The following is an 11928-nucleotide window of genomic DNA, read 5'->3' on the forward strand; positions in this document are numbered from 1 at the left end:
ATCGATTCTGTGACTGGAGCATTGGGAATAAGTGCATTTGAGATGGCTAGGTTGGCACAGGATAGAATAGCATTTAGAGCTCTTGTACATAGGGTCACTGTAAGTCGCAAGCGACTCAATGGCAAATAACAAAAACAACAACAACAACAACAAGTTTACAGATACTTTAAAAAGGAAATAAAAATCTTCCTGCTCAATGAATTACTTTGTAAATTAATAGTACTGAGAAATTTATTTAGAATTACTTGAAAGAAATAGACTACAATTACCCAATATACATAAGTTCCTGAGTTACAATTAGAATATAAAGTGGATTGACTAAATTCAGTATCTTGGATAGTTGACTCATTCACAAGAAAAGCTAGCATTCTTTCTTTTTGTAGCCTGAATTTAAAAATAACAAGAAAGTCTCCAAAATTTTAATGTTAAACTTCTTCATCTGACAGATCTATAAGAAGAGAGTTTTGGTGCTAAAAAAATACGGTTTTCAGTATTACGGGGAAAAGAACTTGATAATGATTTTGACAAAGAAAGATTTATTTTAAATAGAGTCAGAAATTTTGCTGCTAAAGAGAAATAGAGACAAATTATTTTCGAAAACAATGAAGCTAACAGCTCAGGTTATAAGTAAAAGGTAATAAAATAAAGAGTCAAGAAGAAGAAGATGATTAACAATCATGACATTCATCATATCAATCTAGGGTGAAAAGTGATCTATGAAATAATGTTGGGGATTTTATTTTCATAATGTTTATATGAAAAACAATGAAAGTCTAATGTTGAATAATCAATGTATGTGGAATTGATATAATCTATTTACAATGTGTAAAGCAATGCCTTTTTTTGGTTGCAGGAGGAATTCACCGATGACCCATCCCTTGGCTTTGTTGATGCAGGGATCATCTTTGTTATCCATTCACCAAAGAAGGTGCCACAGTTTGATGGTTTAGGTCTTTCTTCACCTGTGGGAACACACTCATGGGTGACTATCAGCCAAGTGAAGGTAAATATTCACAAGCCGTAGATTCTGAGAGAATTTTGGTGATGTGTGACCTTTGCTTGCCTGTTTTAGCCAACAAAGACCGAAGGGCAGAGGGAATGAGCATTTATTAAGTGTATCTTTAAAATTCCATAGGGCCTGAGGGAAATTTATGAATTAGTTAATTTATTAATGTTAACATTAACATTCTTTAAGTAGTACAGCAGTTTGTCTATTTGCTGTACTGAATGACTTGGAGTTTCTGTGATGCTGGACACTGTGCCTTAGTTGTGTCAAATATAATGGTTACACATTTTGGACAATGTTTGGAGGAGCTTCCCGATTGATTAAGGTTTGGAAGCAGGAGTGGCATCCACTTCTTAAACCAGATAGATACCTCTGGAAACTATATAAACTCCATATACTCTATCAACATGAAGAAATAATGTTAAATATAGAACAGCGTCAGGTCTTTTGTTCTTAGGGTCTCTATGAGTCATATTCGACCTGAGGCCACTTAACCATGGCTAAGTGAGACTGGTGTTATTATATTTTATTTTGGAGGAACATTCTTCTACTTTGTACATCACACTTTGCCACTTTGCTATACTGAGGTAATCTGGGTTTGCTGTGACGCTGAACCTTGTGCTATTGGGGTGTCAAATACCATAACGGTTTCCCAATGTGGACAGTGGTAGTTGGAGCTCTCAGTTGTAAAACAGGTTTGGAAGCAGGAGTGGTATCCTCTTCCTAAAACCAGATGCCTCTGGAAACTCTACGAACTTGGAGAAACGATGATAGTTCTAGAAAGTCACTAGGTCTTTTGTTCATGGAGTCACTATGAGTCGTGCTTGACTTGATGGCAATCAACAACAACATGTTGCTGTGAGGCATAGAGGAGCATCCAGACTAAGATAGACTAGAAAGAAAGCCCTTGCAATCTCCTTCTAAAAATCAGGTAGTGAAAACACTAAGGATCATAGTGATATAATCTCTTTGTGCATCAGGCTCACTGTGAGTTAGGGACTAGCAATGACAAAGCAAATTTAGAACACCACTGGAGATTCTAAATTTCAGGTTATTTTCTTTTACCTAAATACACTCTGATTAGAAGATTGATTTCACATATGCAATATAGTCGAAATCCAAGAAGCCTACCAAGTCTATGGACATTTTAAATTTCAGTAGAAATTACAACTGTCATTATATAGAGGAGAACTGTGGGTTGTCTCAGTTGTATTTCCTGGGATAGAGAAAAATAAAATTTAAAAAAGTAGGGACTGTGGAATCACACTGGTCTAACAGGTCCTTTTGCCAGCCAATGTCCTTAAATTGCTTCCTGAATTTCTACCATCTTTCATCCATATTGTTGCTGTTAGGTAAATTAGAATGGTAGCCACCCTATGAACCTTGCCCTAACCTGCACCATCATCAAGATCTTCACGACTAAGACTATTGTTGCAGTCATTGTGTCTATCTATTTTGTTGAATGTCTGCCTCTCCTCCTGTAAGGTTCTACTTCTCCAAGCATGGTATCTTTTTTTCAAGAACTGGCTACTCTTGACAACATGTCCCAAATATGTAAGACAATGTTTCTCTACCCTTTCCTCTAAAAAGCATCCTGGTAGCACTTCCTACCAAGACAGATTTATTTGTTCACTGACTGTACATAGAATGTTCCATTTATTTCAATAATACAATAGTCCAAAGGCATTTGTTCTTTGGTTTTCCTTTTTCATTGTCCAACTTTAAGAAGCAGAAAGAATTGAAAACCATGGTTTGGGTCAGAAGCACCTTGGGCCTTAAACTGATGGTTTTGGTTTTTAGCACTTTATTTTTTTATATTTTTTCCCTTTTAATTTCTTTTTAAAAAATATTTGTATTGATTTTCATATAACAAGTATGTTTCATTTATATTCATTATTTTATATAATCTTTCATTAAATTGTGTTTCATACAATCATTTATATGTGTTCTATTTTATATTTTTTAAATACTAGTTTATTTACAAAATTCAAATACATTGTTTTCCACACCACATTCTTCCCATTTCCCTCACCCCCCAATCAAACTGTGTGACCCTGTGATTAATCTTCCCAGTCTTACTCATCCTCTGCTTCCACCCTCCTCCCCGCTTTGGATCCTCACACTCATTCTACAATAACTGTTTTATACAGTACTTGTCCTTGTGGGACCAAGTTAGTTCACTCAGCATAATGCTCTCCAGTCTTTTGTATGTTAGTTAGTAATTTACAAAATCATTGCTCCTGTGTGCTGCATAGTATTCTATTGTGTTCCATAATTTCTCAATGCATTTGATTGTGGTTGGGCATTTGGCTGTTTCCATATTCTTGCAGTGGTGAATAATGCTACTATGAATATTGGTGTATAAGTCTCCATTTGTGCCTCAGTTTATATTTTCTTAGAGTATATTCCAAGCAGTGGCATAGCTGGGTCATATGTAATTTCTATGTTCAGCTTTTTGAATAAGTACCAAACTACCTTCCAAAGTGGTGATACCATTGTACAATCCTACCAACAATGTAGAAGAGTTCTCATCACTATCCTCTCCAACATTTATTACTTGCTTTCCTGTAAAACTTTGCCACTGCTACTGAAGTGAGATGATAGCTCATCATGGTTTTGATTTGCTAAGCATTTTTTCTCCATGTGTTCTAATATCTTCCTTTGTGAAAATTCCATATTTTTTGCCCATTTTGTAATTGGGTTATCAGTCTTTTTCTTGTAAGGCCTAGTAGTATTCTGTAAATTTTCCTTATGAGACTCTTATCTGAGATGGTATTGCCAAATATTTATTCCTAGTTGGTAGGTTTTCTTTTCACCCTGTTGGGAAAAGTTTTTGATGCACACAAGGATTTAATCTTTAGAAAGTCAGGGGTGGGGGTGGGGGGAGGGTCGGGTGTTGGTGAGCTCAGCAGGAGGGTTCCCAGTGGCTGCAGGAGGCCTAGGCTGCGGGTGACACCTGGGTGGCTCCTGCCGCTGCCCCGCCTGCTGCAAGAGGGCAATCTTGGGAGCCGGGTTTGTCTCTTCACTGGACTATGAGCTGCTTGGAAGAAGGATTCGCGTCTTACTCATCTTTATATTCCCAGGTCTGGCACAACTCTTGGTACATAGTTTAAGCAGACTTTTGGGACATGGCCACTGCTTCACCAAGGTCTGATACTAGTAATAACCACAGTGGAAGGTTACAGTTACAGATAATTGTTTCTAGTGCCAAACTAAAAAGGAAAAAGAACTGGTTTGGAATAGCAATATATACAGAAGTAGCTGTAGATGGAGAAATTAAGAAAACAGCAAAATCTAGCAGTTCTTCAAATCCAAAATGGGACGAATGGCTAACTATAAATGTAACCCCACAGACTACCATGGAATTCCGAGTGTGGAGTCACCATACTTTAAAAGTAGATGCTATGTTTGGAAGAGCAACTGTGGATTTGAAACAAGCTCTCTTAGTACACATAGAAAGCTGGAAAGAGTAAAAGAACAATTAAAACTATCCTTGGAAAACAAGAATGGTATTGTGCAGACTGGAGAATTAACAGTTGTGCTTGACGGATTGGTGGTTGAACCAGAAAACCTAACCAACAGCAGAAATACAGCAAAATGGTGATGCCTTACATGAAAATTAAGAGTCTTCAGCAAGGACAACTACCAGGTCGGCTGTTGAAGGTACTAATGGAATAGATGATCATGTACCTGCTGAAACTCTAGCCCAGAATTCCTGCTGTTCATAGGTAGTTAATGGAGAAGACACACCTTTATCTCCATCTCAGGTTGCTGCCAGACTCCAAAACACACAAGCTCCAAAGCCACTTGCATCTGAGCCTGCCAATGGCAGTGTTAATGGAGAATCATCCTCATCTGCACCAATGTATGATCAATGCACCGTGAGGACTGCAATAGTGTCTGAAGAAACCACTATGTCTTCAGATTGCACTAGTACTACTGTTGAAGACCCGTTAGTTCAAGAAATACCAACTTCCTCAGAAAATAATGAATGTATATTCCTTCTACAAGTGCAGCATTGGAATCTGAAGCTAGAAGTACCTTAGACCCTGTGACCTCTACTTCTGGAAGTGGAAATGGTTCTGCTTTTGAAGCAGTCTGATGGCTCTGAGGAACCTTTACAGCAACAGTCTGGAAACACCAACACAGAAAGTCTACCCTCAGGGTGGGAGCAGAGAAAAGATCCTCATGGTAGAACCTATTATGTGGATCATAACACCCGAACGGCCACGTGGGAGCCACCACAGCCTTTACCTCCAGGTTGGGAGAGGAGAGTTGATGATCCTGAAAGAGTTTATTATACGTATCATAACACTAGAACAACATCATGGCAGCGGCCGACCATGGAGTCTGTCTGTAACTTTGAACAGCGGCAGTTGCAGTGGAAACAATTGCAGGGAGCTATGCAACAGTTCAACCAACAATACCTCTATTCGGTTTCTATGTTAGCTGCGGAAAATGAACCATATGGGCCTTTGTCACGAGGTTGGGGGGAAAAGGGTAGATTCAACGGACAGGGTTTACTTTGTGGATCATAATACAAAAACAACCCAGTGGGAAGACCCAAGAACTCAAGGCCCACAGAATGAAGAACCCCTGCCAGAAGGCTGGGAAATCAGATACACAAGAGAAGGTGTTCGATACTTTGTCGATCATAATACGAGAACAACAGCCTTTAAAGACCCTCAGAATGGGAAGTCATCTGTGACTAAAGGTGGTCCACAAATTGCATATGAATGCAGCTTTAGGTGGAAACTTGTTCATTTCCATTATTTGTGCCAGTAAGGGCCGAACTCATTCAGCATTTCTTAAGCTCAAGGAGCTGAAGAACAAATTCAAACCTCGAGTTGCTACAATCAAGGATGCTTTGGGCAGAATGTTAAATGATCCAGGAGGTATCAAAAGAAGATGGAAGGAATATACAGAGTCATTGTATAGAAAGGAATTGGCAGATACAGAAGAATTTAATGAAATAATATTTGAGCAAGAGCCTATGGTGAGGAAAGAAGAAGTTCAAGCTGCTTTGAAAGAAATAGCAAAAAATAAGGCCCCAGGAATAGATGGTATACCAATTGACATATTTCAGCTACCAGATGCTGCCCTGGATGTGCTCACCAAGTTGTGCCAAGAAATCTGGAGAACAACCACTTGGCCAACTGACTGGAAGAGATCTATATTTGTTCCCATTCCAAAGAAGGGTGACCCAACTGAGTGTGGAAACTACAAAACAATAGCATTGATTTCACATGCAAGCAAGATTCTACTGAAGATTATCCAAAAACGACTGGAACAGTACATTAGCAGAGAACTGCCAGAAGTCCAGGCTGGGTTTAGAAGGGGTCGTGGTACTAGGGATATTGTAGCCAATGTTAGATGGATCTTGGCTGAAAGCAGAGAGTACCAGAAGAATGTCTATCTGTGTTTCATTGATTATGCAAAGGCATTTGACTGCGTGGATCATAACAAACTGTGGCTGACTCTGAGAAGAATGGAAATCCCAGAACATTTAATCGTGCTAATGCGGAACCTATACTTGGACCAGGAGGCAGTCATCAGAACAGAGCAGGGCAACACTGAATGGTTCAAAATTGGGAAAGGTGTGCGCCAGGGATGTGTCCTATCTCTATACCGTTTCAACCTGTATGCAGAGCAGATTGTCTGAGAGGCTGGGCTCTATGAGGAGAATTGTGGCATCAGGATTGGTGGAAGATCTATCAACAGTCTGCGTTATGCAGATGACACAACCTTGCTCGCTGAAACTGAGGAGGACCTCATGCACTTACTGCAGAGGGTCAAGGACTGCAGCCTTCAATATGGTCTGAGGCTCAATGTCAAGAAGACAAAGATTCTCGCCGCTGGACAAATTAGTAGCATCAGGATGGATGGCAAAGAGATTGAGATTGTTCACAGCTTCAGTTTGCTCGGCTCCACAGTCAACACTTTTGGCACCAGCAGCTAGGAAATCAAAAAACGTATCACGATGGGAAAATCTGCTGTTAGGGACCTCTCAAGTACTCAAGAGAAACCGTGTCTCTTTGGAGACAAAGGTGAGCCTGATACAGGCCATGGTCTTTCCAATTACTTGTTATCCATCAGAGAGCTGGACAATGACTAGGGAGGACGGAAGGAGAATTGACGCCTTTGAGCTGCGGTGCTGGAGAAGAGTATTGAATGTACCATGGACTGCCAAGAAAACAAACAGATTTATCCTAGAGAGGGTTAAACCAGGCTACTCCTTGGAGGCAAGGAATCTGGGGCTTCATCTGACATACTTTGGACATGTTGCAAGGAGAGACAGGTCTTGCTGGGTAGAGTAGAGGGACAGCTCAGGAGGGGAAGACCCTCAATGAGGTGGATTGATTCAGTGACTGGGGTAATCTGGATGGGTCTGTCAGAGGCAATGAGATTGGCACAGGATAGAGCAGGGTTTAGGGCTGTTATACATAGGGTTGCTATGAGTCGCAAATGACTCGACGGCACATAACAACAACAACAACAATGTATATAAGCTGTTGATTCTGTACAGTGAATTTTCTGAACCTCTCAAAGTATAAATGTTTTTCGTTCTTTCACAGAAATAGGCAAACAGTTCATTTTTCTACTTTATTTATTGTTTCCTTGAAGTGACTGATCAGGAAAAAGTTCATCCTTAAATTTTGAAGCAAGCAAGACTTTATTAAAAAGTAATAAGTATATATCTATAATGGCTCTAGTTTTATAGAGCCGAGTGTATGAAACATGACAGCCATTCAGTCAGAAAGACCTGGATACGCTTTACTTTATTTCTGTTAGCCAGGGAAAGGTGTAAATTGCTTCCCATTGTCTGTCCTCCCTTATGCAACATCTCTTAAGAGTGTTTAGTTGCATGGTTGTTCAGGAAGGTATTATGGGCTTAGACCAAATCTTACTTTAAATATATTACGAAATGCTGCTGTCTTTTCTGAAAACAGGTGCTTTAACCTGTCAATTTGTTTTAAATAAATACAGTAGTTGAAAATCTTCCCTCTTTGCTATATTAGTAATACAGTCAAAGTAATAAATGAAACCATAACTTACATAAAAAGTCATCTATTAGAACTGATACCCTTTAGTTCATTGTAGAGAATGGGAAAGAAGACCTTGGGAAGCATAGAGATTTGTTTACATGTTATTTTGGGATGTTAGGTATTTGTAGAATTGAAAAAAAAAAAAGAATCAGGCACTCTGTACTTGGTTTTAAATCTGTGGTGTTCTTCACATTTAACTCATATAAATTGATGCAATTTATATATAAGAACTTCTTTAAAAAGTCTCATTCATCAATTGTATCCTCTTCAGATTGTGTTATTTCTGGCTGTATTTGACAGTCTTTATACTGTAGACTAGGCCTTCTAAGCTTGATCCTGGTTTGTCTCTTATGAACTTTCTGATTTGAGGCTTTACTCCCAGGTCTCTGATCCACTTTGAGTTGATTTTTATCTATGGTGTGAGATGTGGATCCTGTTTCAGCTTTTTGCAGGTGGAAGTCCAATTTTACCAGCATCATATGTTGAAGAGGTTGTCATTTCCCCATTTTAAAGAGGTTCTCAACAACAGATTTACAAAATACAACATATCTTTAGATTTTTTGACTTTTTCTACCACGGTGTAGATTGTATACCATCAGTTGTGAAGATTTATATTTTCCTGAGGTTTAAGAATGAATCCATATTGAAAGCTGCAGCCTTTCATCTTTTTCAGTAAATACTAAACCTAAACTCTCTGCAAGCAAAGTGGTGTCATCTGTGTAACATTAACTGTTGATGAATTTTCCTCCAAACTTGATGTCATGTTCTTCTTCATATGGTTCAGCTTCTCGAATGATTTGCTCAGTATACAGGTTGAATAGGTATGGAGAAAGGATACAGCCCTAGTTTAAAACCATACGCACTCTCAAACTCATTGCCCTTGAGTTGGAGCTTACTCATAGCTCATTTCCCAACAGGTTGTGGAGGCTATAAATCATCTGAGAGAAGATTGCTCATCTTTCAGCCATGGAGCCACTGATAGATTCAAATCAGTAGAGAGGCACCACTTTTGGACTAACAACAAAACTCCCTGGGAATTAGGCTGCCAAAGATTCTATAAAGTCAGTCAGTATCCTCTCATTTTGTTCAAACAATTGTGTCTTGGTCTATGTATACATTTCATATGAACATGATTAAGTGTTCAATGATTTCATTCTTTTCAATGTTATCCATAATTCATTTTGGGCCTCATATTCACACGCCTTTTTTCAGTCAACAAAACATAACTAAACTTTTTTTTTTATTAATCTCTGTTTTCAACCAAGATCCATCTGACAACAGCAATGATATCTCTTGCTCTATGTCATCTTCTGAATACAGGATAAATTTTCCAACAGTAGCTTTCAATGTACTACACAGTGGCTTTTCAAAATCATGAGCAAAATTTTGCATGTTATATTAATAATATTGTTTGGTATTTTCCACATTCATATTTTTGCATCATACTTTTTTTTTTGCATGGGAACAAATATAAATATCTTCCAGTGAGTTAGTTGGACAGTTGTCTTCCAAATCGCTTGGAGCAGTCTAGTGATTCTTAAGATCTTATGTTTTGTCAGTGCCTTTCAATTAATCTTGAACATCTTCTTTTGTTATCATTGACTCTTGATCATGTGTCATTCACCAATTCTTAAGATTCTTTTCATTTTCTTCATATTCTTTCTGCATTCAATATTTTCATAAAAATCTTTCAGTTACTACATCTCGAAAGTTGAGTTTGTTCTTCAGTACTTACAGTTTAAAAATACTGCATGTGTTCATTCTTTTTTATTTTCTAACTCCAAATCTTTGTACATTTTATTAAAGGTGTTAGTTTTGCTTCTCTATTTGCCCTTTGAAATCTTTGGTTCAGTATTTCTTTTCTTTGTTTTGGCATCTCTATGTTCCAGTGAAAGTTCAGCTATTTTACTATAACATTTCTTCCCTTTTGTTTTTTTTTTTCCAGCTTCCTTGTATCTTTACTGTTCTTCCCTTTTGTTTTTACTTCTCTATATGCTGGTGTAAATTTCAGGGAATCTACTGATACCTGTTTTGTCCGTTGTTTCCCCCCCTGTCTTTTCGATTACCTTTTCTTTCTTCATTGGTGATATTCTTAACATCGTCCTGCAATCCATCTGATCTTCAGCCATTAGTGTCCAAAGCATCAAGTCTGTTCTTGAGAAGCTTTTCAAAATCAGTTGGGATAGGTTGAAGGTTGTATTCTGGTTTTTGAGAATTTATTTTCATTTTTTTCAGCTTCAGTTTAAACTGGTACATGAGTAACTGATGGCCTATTTCACAGTTTTCTGCCAGCCTGGTTTTGACTTCTCATATTGAGCTTATCCATCATCTCTTTCTTCGATGTAGTCAATATGATTCTTGATTAGGTGAAGTCCATGTGTATAGTTTTCCTCTTATATGTTTAAAAAGTTATTTTCATTGAATAAATCCTTTCCTGTGCAAACTTTCTGTCATTTGTTCTCCAGTAAGTATCATTTCTATCACCAATTACAATTTTCCAATGACATGTCCTTCTTCTTTGTTTCTAACTTTTCATTCAAGACATCAATTACTAGATATACATTTTTAATGCATATTCAATCAATTTCATACTGCAAAAATCAGTAAAAATCCTCAATTTCTCTATCTTTGCTTTAATGGTATATATATATATATACACACACACACATATATATATATATATACATATATATATAAAGAGTTGTATTAACAGGTTTTTCTTGTGTGCTTATGTACAGTACGTTATCACTCAGAGGATTGTACTCCAGAATGTATTTTGAATGTTCTTTTTTTAAGGTAAATGGGACATCATTCCACTTCAATTTCTCACTCCCGTTGTAGTGAATCATATTCTGATTCTAAATGGCCAATACAAGTCCACCTCAGCTCACTAATGCCTAGGATATTGATCTTTATGGGTTCCATTTAATTCTTGATGACTTCCAATTTTTCTAGATTGATACCTTATATATTCCACCTTTTCACTATTAATGGTATTTGTGGCCCTTTCTCTTCAATTTATGAGTTGGTCAACTATAAAAAGTAATCAAGGAACTAAGATAGAAAAGCAAAATTGAGCAGAAGTCTTTCGTTTTTCTCTTGGGGTGGAAATGGATTAATTGTTCAGATCTTTATCCAGATATTTCATTGATATTATCTTAAGACAGTTCACCAGGAATATCCTTGGGGAGAATGCAATCCTAACATCAAGTTGCAGAATTTTTGTAGCTACAGCACATCTGGTTGTTTGAAGGAATGCAAAGCACGACACATAGAAGAGCAATGTGGATGCTTGCCTTTCCTGCTGCCTGGTAAATATAGAATATGTTCATTTTTATTCATTTTCATTTACTCTGATCAAAATATAGGAAATCAACATACATTTATGTTATACTCCATTAAGACACAATTATAAGCTGGAAAAGTACTTATTTGCCTAATACAACTTCAAGTTACAGATAATATCAGAAATTTCTGGAACAGAAAATCATGTTATCAGTGACAATTTGTTAATATTCAATTATGAAGTCTGAAATTTGTCACTTCCAGAAATTAAAAAAAAAAAAGCCCAGCGAATCAAAATTTCTCAATTTGGAATAAAAATTAGATCATCTGTATAAGTGTCGGGAGATAGATGTGAAGGGAGTGGGTAGAAGTGGATGGGTATCCTGGTGGATGGTGGAGCAGGGAAATAAGTGAGTAAAGACACAAGTGCCAAAGGCAGGGACAACACTGACACTAATGGTTAACTCCACAATAAGGGATATACCTTTCACTCTTTCTACAAAATGGTGGTCTGTTTGATACTTTTCTAAATCTGAACATTCAGATTAAGACAGACTAGGAAGAAGGATTGGCCATCCACTTCTGAAATAG

At 37.5% G+C, this 11928-nt stretch overlaps 1 protein-coding gene and 1 pseudogene across 1 annotated transcript in view; both read left to right on the forward strand.

The window, feature by feature from the left end:
* The window catches only part of ASIC5 (acid-sensing (proton-gated) ion channel family member 5), a 77641-nt gene that overhangs the window by 42221 nt on the left and 23492 nt on the right, over positions 1–11928 (forward strand). The window contains exons 5-6 of the mRNA XM_006884491.1: positions 854–1003; positions 11216–11363. Of these exons, the coding sequence (XP_006884553.1) occupies positions 854–1003; positions 11216–11363 (298 nt within the window). The remainder of the gene's footprint in view (positions 1–853; positions 1004–11215; positions 11364–11928) is intronic.
* Positions 4135–5791, forward strand: LOC102844031 (annotated as a pseudogene).

The sequence above is a fragment of the Elephantulus edwardii genome, unplaced genomic scaffold (assembly GCF_000299155.1).
Source record: "Elephantulus edwardii isolate Elephantulus edwardi_28Jun2011 unplaced genomic scaffold, EleEdw1.0 scaffold00034, whole genome shotgun sequence".
NCBI lineage: Eukaryota > Metazoa > Chordata > Mammalia > Macroscelidea > Macroscelididae > Elephantulus > Elephantulus edwardii.